The sequence below is a fragment of the Wolffia australiana genome, chromosome 12, assembly GCF_029677425.1.
Source record: "Wolffia australiana isolate 7733 chromosome 12, ASM2967742v1".
In the NCBI taxonomy this organism is placed as follows: domain Eukaryota; kingdom Viridiplantae; phylum Streptophyta; class Magnoliopsida; order Alismatales; family Araceae; genus Wolffia; species Wolffia australiana.
In genome coordinates, this window is record NC_135846.1 from 11708485 (window position 1) to 11718087 (window position 9603).

At 37.1% G+C, this 9603-nt stretch overlaps 1 protein-coding gene across 1 annotated transcript; it reads right to left on the bottom strand.

Annotated features, from left to right (window-relative positions):
• Window positions 1-5056: 5056 nt before the first annotated feature.
• On the bottom strand, window positions 5057-7144 carry LOC144710528 (C5orf35). The gene is made up of 4 exons (XM_078584337.1): window positions 6914-7144; window positions 6633-6727; window positions 6171-6445; window positions 5057-6019 (listed from the first exon to the last, which is right to left on the bottom strand). The coding sequence occupies exons 1-4, from the start codon at window positions 6941-6943 to the stop codon at window positions 5211-5213; spliced, it is 1209 nt and encodes a 402-aa protein (XP_078440463.1). The 5' UTR covers window positions 6944-7144; the 3' UTR covers window positions 5057-5210.
• Between the last annotated feature and the right edge of the window lie 2459 nt (window positions 7145-9603).

Here is a 9603-nt window from a genome sequence, read left to right on the forward strand (position 1 = left end):
TTTCTATTCTCCCTCTTTCTGCATTTGTGTTTTTTATTACTTGCCCGCTTTCACTAGTTGAAGGATTTTCAGGGCTACATTCATCCACCTCTTGATCATCGTCTATAACTGCATTTTGATCTCCTTTAGGGTCATTTTCTCTGGTCAATGTCTCACTCATTTCTAAAATCGCCAATGGCATATCTCTCTTACTTTTGTCAAAAATTTGAGGCTTTTGGTATTCTATCAATTTGTGCCATAAAGGAGCGAAAAAACAATGCCCTGTTTGAATGACCATTTGTAGCTCTTTTTCCATAAAGTGCCATAGTACAAGTGACCATTCAATATCAAGGACCTGTTGTCCTTTTAATTTATTGATGATCGTTTTGATTTCATGCTCATCTCTTCAATCCATTGCAACAAAAATGATGCACATTCAACAAGTTCTTCACTCGTATACATGTCAACTAGTTCTGTCTGTTTCATCTTCTTTTCTTTTCTCCAGTCTATTCCCAGTATCCTAGCAACATCTGGTCTGCTAATGGATATCCTATAATCATTTACCCATGATCTTCTTTGATTGGCTTCATTACCAAAAAGTTGGGAAAGAAGGTCTGCTCTTGGCTCAATCAGAGAATTCAGATATAATTCCTCTATATGGGCAATTTTTCCACTCATCTTTGGTATCTTTAAATTGGTGTTTTGTGGCCAATGAATTTTCTGAAAATTCATGTTAAGCCATAAGTAGTCTATGCGTTCTTGGCACTGTTGGTGATGTTGTTTTGAACAAGATCTTTTCTGAATCATAGGCGATAAAAAACCCATAGATCTTCCTGGCTTGGATTTTTGAGTTGCCAATATTTCTGCTTGATCAAATACTGGTTGTATACTATCTGATACTTGATCATTGGGGTTTTCTTGACTATTTTCATCATCCAATAGTACCTCATTGGTAGCAATGATAGATTCGTGTTCTAATATTTCTCCCATCAGATGCAATCAACAAAGAAAATAAAATAGGATAGAGTTTAGATCAATACCTGTGGGTCTTCTGTCTCCTCCAAGCAATGTATGCAGAAGATCTTGAAATCATTGCCAAAAGATCTATCTATCTATCTATCTATCTATCTATCTATCTATCTATCTATATATCATCTATCTATCATTTAATAGTTGATTCATTGTTGTACAATAATAATAATAACAAAAATAAGGATAATGATAATTAGTTAGTAAGTTAGGAAATATTAATTGGATGATAGAACTAGATATGGCAGAGAATATTATTTATATATTTTTATAGATACTAGTAATAATAAAAAATAAGATGATTGAAAAGAAGCAATGTTATTATAATAATGAATGATGTTAATGGAGATAGTGGAAGAGGTATAAAATATTAATAAGATATATAAAAGAGTAAAATAATATTGATAGAATATGGGAGATAGGTATAATAATAATGAATATTAAGACTTAATTATATAGTGAAGAGTAATTTTATTCTTAGCAAGATATAAGGAGTTAATTAATTGGAATAGTTATTGTAATGAGGTAATAATAAGAAGAATGGGATTATAATTTTTATAGATAGGGAGATATTATTTAATTAGGTATCGGTATGTGAGTTAGAGAAAATTTATATATGCTAAGAGTTTAAGATTAAGATTAAGAGAGATAGGGAGAGAAGAAGGAATTATCTACTTTTTAATACCGTTAAATATCTAGATAGCTCAATCAGGTAAGAAAGAGTCATATATGCTAATAGCTCATAAGAGACAAATGAGAGTACAGATGTTAACTAATTTTTAAATGTTTATTTAACAAGATATAGCGTAGACTAAGAGAATTTAGATAGGGTCAATAAAGAGATAAAGTTTAATATATGCATAATATCATATGGTTATGGGTAGTTCATAATAATAAGATGCGGTTTATAGAAGTTTATATATAATATGTACTTTTAGTATTTTTATAAGGTAAAATATGGAAAAATGAGATAAATCAAGAAAAACTCATCGACGCCTGGCAAGTGTTTGTGAAAATATCTCAATGAAGTTCAACTATCAAACGCTAGTCAAAAATGATTTCAACACGAACTTATACCAAAATAAGAATAGAATCACAAATGTAAACTATATAACTACCAAAGAAGGTCCATAGGATCACCGAGAATGCCCCGATTTGAGCGACAGAGGATGGGGATGTCATTTACCGTCCCCTGACTTCGGTGTGCGGCTCAACTGTTTTCCTCCATGCTGGCGTGCTCTCGAGATAGTCTAGTCCCTCTTTTGTGCCTTCCTGAGTGAGCCAATCCTTCTAGGAGGTGTCACAACATCCAATTATACTAGAGAAGCTCTTGCTGGGTTTCCCGTCGCCTCCACCAAGAAGATGGACTGGAAGATGATGACTTTACAATGCGTATGATTCCATGCCTTAATTAGGATTTATCTGGAGGGTAATGGGATGTTAATTTTAATATTGTTGTAAATTAATTTTATAAATGAATTTATTTGATCTGTAACTAATCTAAAGAAATTGACGCAAATAAATGCGATGGATTTATTGTCATTTCCAGAGGGACTGTCCAGTGGATCTATATCTAATAGTTGTGTTAGAGTTGAGAAAAGTAATATGACGGTAAGGATAATGAAATATATTATGTATATTTTTTATTAGGAGAAGGGATAAGGTAAAAAGTAAAAGATAGTGAAGTGAAGATGGAATTAGAAATGAGTAAATATTTATAAGGAAAAAGGTAAAGATATAGGTAAAATATTATAAGATTCTATATTATTTTTATAATTAATGTTGTTATAGATATTAAAGATAGTAACCAATGGATACAATGATATTTCTTTATACTACTATGTTGAAAAGGGATACTAAGATAGATAGTGGAATATATATTTTAGGATTTTAATTAAGCTTAGTGAAGTAGAGTAAGGGAGATTATGAGAGAATATATTATATTAATTCTAGAAGATTTTAAGAACTTTGGTAGAGAGAGATAACAAAATAAAATAGAAGGATTAATAAGAGTCATTTTTATGTGAATATATATACATATAGTATATGATTAATAGATAGTAGATTGATTGGTATAGTCTGGTTTATACGAGTTTATACATTTACTAATTAGTTTTTATATTTTTTAGATAAAAGAAGGGAAAATTGGATAAATAGGAAAAAAATGTTGATGCGCAGTACATGTTTTATAGAATGCCTCCAAACATATGCACTATGAGGTCTCGATGAAATCCAATTCCACATCAACTCGAAACAAATTCTATGTGATTAAACTTTTACATAAACTATTTTTCAACCCGATTGAGTCAAGATTATACCCGATCTGCCTGATTTGAAGAGTAGGGGATGGGGGCACCAATTGCCACCTCTTAATCTCTTCCATTCTCCTCCATGATGTCACAGATATGGGTCTTCCAAGACTCTTTTGTGGCGTTGTCCTTGGCATTTGGAGCCATTGGAGAAGTGTCACACCCCTCCTCTTGTTCATCACATCGCATGAAGGGTCATCCACTGCTGCTTTGTAATTTACTTGGCAGATGTTAATAACTGCGAAGGATCACCCATGGCTGTAGATGGTGTGGACTGGTCCTAGGGGGGTCCTCCCCATCTGTTGGACCACTTTTGTTGGTTCCCCTCGACCAGAAACCGCATACACAAAATTGGCCGTACACTAGAAGATTAATCTCATGACACATTGGGATGATTTCTTTCTAGCTACAAATGTTATGTAACCCTCATTTTCTTTTTAGGTCTGTCATAATAACTAATACCTCATGTAACAAGAGGATGTTAGTATTCAGTATAAGTATATTACATAGTATGAATCCACTATTTTGGATTACATCATAAATGCCTTGTATCTGTTGTATCCTGAACCTCATTTTGCCATGGGAATAAAGAGCTTCTATGTTCCTTCTGTGAATATTCAGGTTTAAGGGGGGATATTTGATCACAGCTGAGGTTGTTGTCGTAGGCCTTCAGCTTCACATCAACAATGTGATGGAACAAATCAACAAAGGTATGCATTTTACGTTTAACGTGCTTGAAACAAGATGGCTTGTTTTCCATAGAACTTTTATGTATTTTCATGAAGGTAACAATGAAATAGTATAAGTACTAGGGGTGACTGATGCTACTATTGTGGTGGCATTAATGGAACCTTACCTTAAAGTGTCAAGGTTCAACCTCAGGATTGAGGAGGAATAGCATCCTATGTTTGAAAAATCATGCCAACTTCCACAATCGGTGACTATTGTAGGTTAATGGACTCAAGAGAAAGAGCAAGCCATCTTGCTCTTACAATGTCTCCTTGGGACTTTATGTTGGGTTCTACGGCATGATTTACATTCCAAAAATGATTAACATACAAGACTTACTTAAAGTCAAATCAGATTACACTATATAACGAGATACGATTATATCACCTTGTGTGGAGCTCAATCCCCTCTCAACATGTTGACTTAAAGACTACTTTCAAAATATTTATTTATTCAGCCTTTAGATGTATCCAAGCGATCGCTAGACAGATGGATCTCCTCTTGAACTTCTATAATCCTCCTCGAAGATCTAGTTGATCTTCTCATCATCTAGACCCCTTTGGAAGGGGATAAGATAAGGACTGCCTGGATGTGGCTTGCACGGGAACCTAAAATGGATGCCACTCTTTATTAAAGTGTACAATGTGGATACCACGGATTAAAGTATATACTTTAATGTACTTTAGTTAATATATGGGAAACATTTTTAATTATATCCAGATATCAGATATGGATATCCTATATCCAAATCTGATATCCAGTCATGGCATCCATGGTATCTGCAGTGTGACAATGTCCAGACTGATAACAGATATCCACTATGGTGCTAATATCCAATCTTGATATTTGACACCATCCTGTTCTTTTGCAGATATTGGATATTGGGTTGTGAATGAAATCAGGTATCAGGATGGATATCAGAGGACAATCACTAGCAACCACCATTAACCAATCCATGTCAGGTCCAGAGTATCACTGATAGGAAAGGGAATCTATATTGGAAGCCAAGAGAACAACAATAAAAGAACATTTAACAAGATAAACGTCAAAATTCCTAAGAGGTCAACATGACTCAGAGGATAGAGATAGACACAGAGAAAGAGAGAGGGAGAGAGAGAGTCAGAAATAGAGATAGATAGAGAGAAATAAGGGGAAGAGCGAAAGTCATCCCCATCGCTTGCGATCCTCCTCTTCATCAACTGGAGAATACCAAGTGGGCCGCCTCTTTGTGTTGCTTAGCCTGTAGTTCAAGAACAGCTCTTCATCAGCCACCCTCCTCGTCGCCACCAGCACAAGGGTCCTCAAAACTGCAGCAGCTCCACCTCCACCTTCACCTGTCCGAGACTTGAACCAGAAGCTTCCAATTCTCCTCATCTTAATCCCATATTCATTCCCAAAACAGATATTTGGGATATAAGTCCTCATCTCCTTCTCCTGCAGAGGGAAGTCGTAAGGGCAGATCATCAAGTTGGGGGTCTCACCTCTTTCTGGATGATTGGCAAAGTGCCCCAGCGCTAGCGGGTTCCTTCTCTCTAGAATCTCTGCACTTGGAGAGAGAGTCTGGGAAGTGGGGCTGATGAGGATCCTCCATAGCTGGTTGGCACCCAATTGGGCAAACCCGGGTTCTTGGGTTGACCGTTGACCATTGACCCCATCCCAAGGTTCCCTGGTTTGACCTCCCCGGGCCCATGGCTGAGCATTCACTATGAGCCCATCGTATCTAGTGATGAGATATGAATTCTGGGCATCAATCTTGGGGTACCCCGGAATATTGCGGTAGTAAGCTGGCGAGTAGATCACTCCAGGGTAGAAGGCGATGACGGCACCAGCTTCGGCCTCGCCTGAGATGAAGAGGCCTTCACCGGCTTCCGGGTGTGGGATTTGGGACCGTTTGATATCCAGTGTGTAACCAATTCTTTCTTTTAAGCTGTTGGATAGCTGTTCTTGGGTCAGCGAACGTGTGGCTGGGATGACTGCTCTGCAAAAAATGCAAGAGATTAGCACAGAATTGAAACCTTGATCTTGTGATCAGACCTTAAATTTACACTAAAAATATTTATTTGGTTCCTTGTTTACACAGATGAACGATTATCACGAGAGAGAGAAATTCTAAGGATGGAATACCAGGCTGATTATATGATCCAGTAGTCTTGCCAACAGCGAAACTGAGGCCACTCCTCCGTGAAGAATTATCTAGGTTTGAAGAAGAATTATCAATATTAGAGCAACTATTTGAATCTGGGAGAAGAATCTCATCCATGGCACCGCACAAGGCCTTGACTTGAGTATGCACATTGTCCTGGACTTGTTTCTGCTGATCTGAAACAGAGGCTTTACAAGCCAAATCTATGATCTCTTCCGCATCTTTCTCCTCGGCATTTTTCCCCAATCGGTAGTAGCTGAAAGATAAACATGTTAGGGTTCAGTTTCTGAGCCATTTCGCTGTCTTTCATTATTTTTTATGAAAAGAAATCATTCGATCTAAGCAAAGGAAGAATCGCACCATCCCAAACAGAGGGATGATTGAGTTGTTAGATTAGACGAAGCCAAATTAACAGTGCATAATATACATCCGGCTCGAACTACCTGGTATAAAGAAACAACCGATTGATGTCAGTTTCAAACTGGAGGAGTCTTGGATCCCTAGCAAAAGTCGGGCTTTTCGCAAGGGTTCTGGCAGCCTGAAATCACAGAGATTAACCGTAAAAAACAGTATTTTAATTGAAGGAACCAACGTACCATAAGAAAAATATTTTCGAAAGGGAATATTGCTGGAACATTGAGCGTAATGGGAATCAAGAAACGAGATTCATCTTCAAAATATGAGATTCATCTTCATTCTAAGGAGTATGAGCCAATGAAAATACCTCCAGAAATTTTTGAAGCAGGAAAGCCATCGACTCAGCCTTCGAGGTTCTTGCCCACCGCTTACTGCGTTGCAAAACAAAGCTTCACGACGGGAGCACTCGAGCGGGAGACCCAAATTTCGTGGAACTTGGGCTTTAAATCGGGCAAGCGAGCTTCAGAGATCTGATCTGCTCTGCCCATAATTTTCAGATCATGAGTGCCATTTGTGATTTCTTAAGGAGGTGGTACTTGGAATTAGACTTGTTGGACGAGTAGCGGAAGACTGAATCACAAAAACTAACAATAAAAACATCATTAATCATTTTTATAAATGATAAAATTCATATATATTCATTTTTACAGCACATGTACGTTTGAAATCCGTAATGTAAATTCATTATGTATCATTTTATCAGTCACTGAAGCACTAACTACAAAGGAGACTCGTAATATTTTTTGCTGGTGATTTTATCTTGAGGATGTCTGTCAAGTCAAACGACACAAACAACATATTTTCGTGATGTCAAATGATATGACTGCAGGACATACCACATCTCAAAGTGCAATCAAGTCTGGTTTTAGTGTTTCTATACATTGATTCAAGACAAATTTTAATCTTAATGTCTCTTCCCCTTTTGTATATACTCTTCCCTGATAATGTTCACACAAATTAGTGGAGCTCTATGGGTCACTGATGTTGTCACCGCCTCCCACATGGTAAACTGATGAACCCTAAATGAGGCAATAAATTATAAATATCTTAAGGCCATTTGAGGATCATTTTATGTGCATTATCTTTGTTTTATATGAATTCTCATTTCGTCAATTAAATAGAAACCTTGGTAAAAAAAACAATTTTTAATATAATTTTTACATATTCTACATATCCAATTATTTCTTTGTCAAAATGTGTTTAAATTTTTTTAAAATTTAATGAGTTTAATGCTCCATCCAATATGCCAGTTTATGTTTTTGCAGGAGGAAGTCAAAGTTTAAGAATGAAATAAAAAGAGAGAGATAGAGGAATATATATATATATATATATATATACTAAAAAAATTAGGTTTTAAGTGGGCAAGGAGGGCTGAGCTCGGGTGCGGTTGTGCCCAAGCCAGCCACAAGCAGGTGAGCACACCCCGATCAAGCCTACCCACAGCCATAAAATGGTGGGGGCCGTCGCCAGCCCAACCAATCCCACAAGGAGCCTACAGGGGGGCCACAGTAGTCAAGCCTGCACACACATAGAAGATGTAAGTAGTTATTTAGTCAATATTGATGCCCACTTAACACTTATATAACAGTCACACTTTTAAAAGTTTTCAACATGGGATAAACACTAACAAACTCTTCTCAGCTATGTGTCGAGGGGCACAAAAAGGGACAAATGAATCATGGCCCAACGGACTAAAATCTTAAGAAAAATAAAAAGGTATTATGACTGGACTTGGACTAACGTGAGTCTTTAAGTATTTAGATATAATCTCGACTGTCTAATTTTCTTAAGTAAGATCGGATAGTGAAATCTTCTTACCCTTTTTTATCTAAATCTATTTTTATTTTTTAGCATTTTGATTGGCTACGGTGCCTGCCAACAACATAGGGATTCTTGGTGTTATTCTTGGTTCTCTACCTCTTCTCCTGTTCTACTTGGGGGACATTATACATTGATCGACTGTTACGAAATTTCTGGGGTTTTCTATACGAATATTGGGAGATTCATATCATCTGGTATCAGAGCAGACGATTCTCGGCCAAATTACTGAAGTATGGATCAAGATCTAAGGGCCGATCAACCAGATCTGGAGTTTCAAAGGAGGACCACCAATGTTCTGGAGCAGCTGCCAGACAACCTCGGAGGCAACTAGGAATTCATCAACAAGAATTGAGGTTAGAAAATTCCCCTTACAAACGAGGAGATCTACCTTATTTTCAGGGGGAAAATGCGGACGGGTGGATCACATGCGTAGAGCAATTTTTCCGCATACATCCTATGTCTGATTATGACAAATTGCAGCTAATTTCTATACATCTGGATAATTCAGCACAGAATTGGTTTATATACACTGAAAAAGAAGTTGGATTTTGGGATTGGGGAGATTTCAAGCAGAAGTTCTCTAATAGATATGGACTTTCAGATGATAGCTTATATCAACAATTAATGGAAGTGGCCCAAAGTGGGTCTGTCCATGATTATAGAGCCGAATTTGAACGTTTATTGGCACAATTACCGTACATCGAGCCCAAGATCAAAGAAATGATGTATCTATGAGGATTAAAACCGGATATTCGCACAGAGGTACGAAGATGTCGAACATTTTGTCTTCAAGAAATGATGGATTTGTCAATTCAGGCAGAAAAAGATCTCGACGTACTATGGAATACGTGGCAGGACGTCAATATTTACCCAATTGCACACACGTCCGGTAATATGAATCAGAGAGTAATACAGCCTTATGTACGGCAAACGGAAACAGTTCCCACAAATCGTCTGAATATGACATCAAGAAATAGAAGTTTTCATATGAATCCTTCCAATCAAGGTGCGCAATCCTCTACTCAAGATCGACTCAACAAACGGCGCAATCTCAAACTTACAGAAGGATAATTTCAGTTATGTAAATCTAAGGGCCTCTGTTTTTACTGTAACGAGAGATTTACACCACGACACCGGTGTAAGAGAGATCTCAACCTCATTATGGTCCAAGAAGGG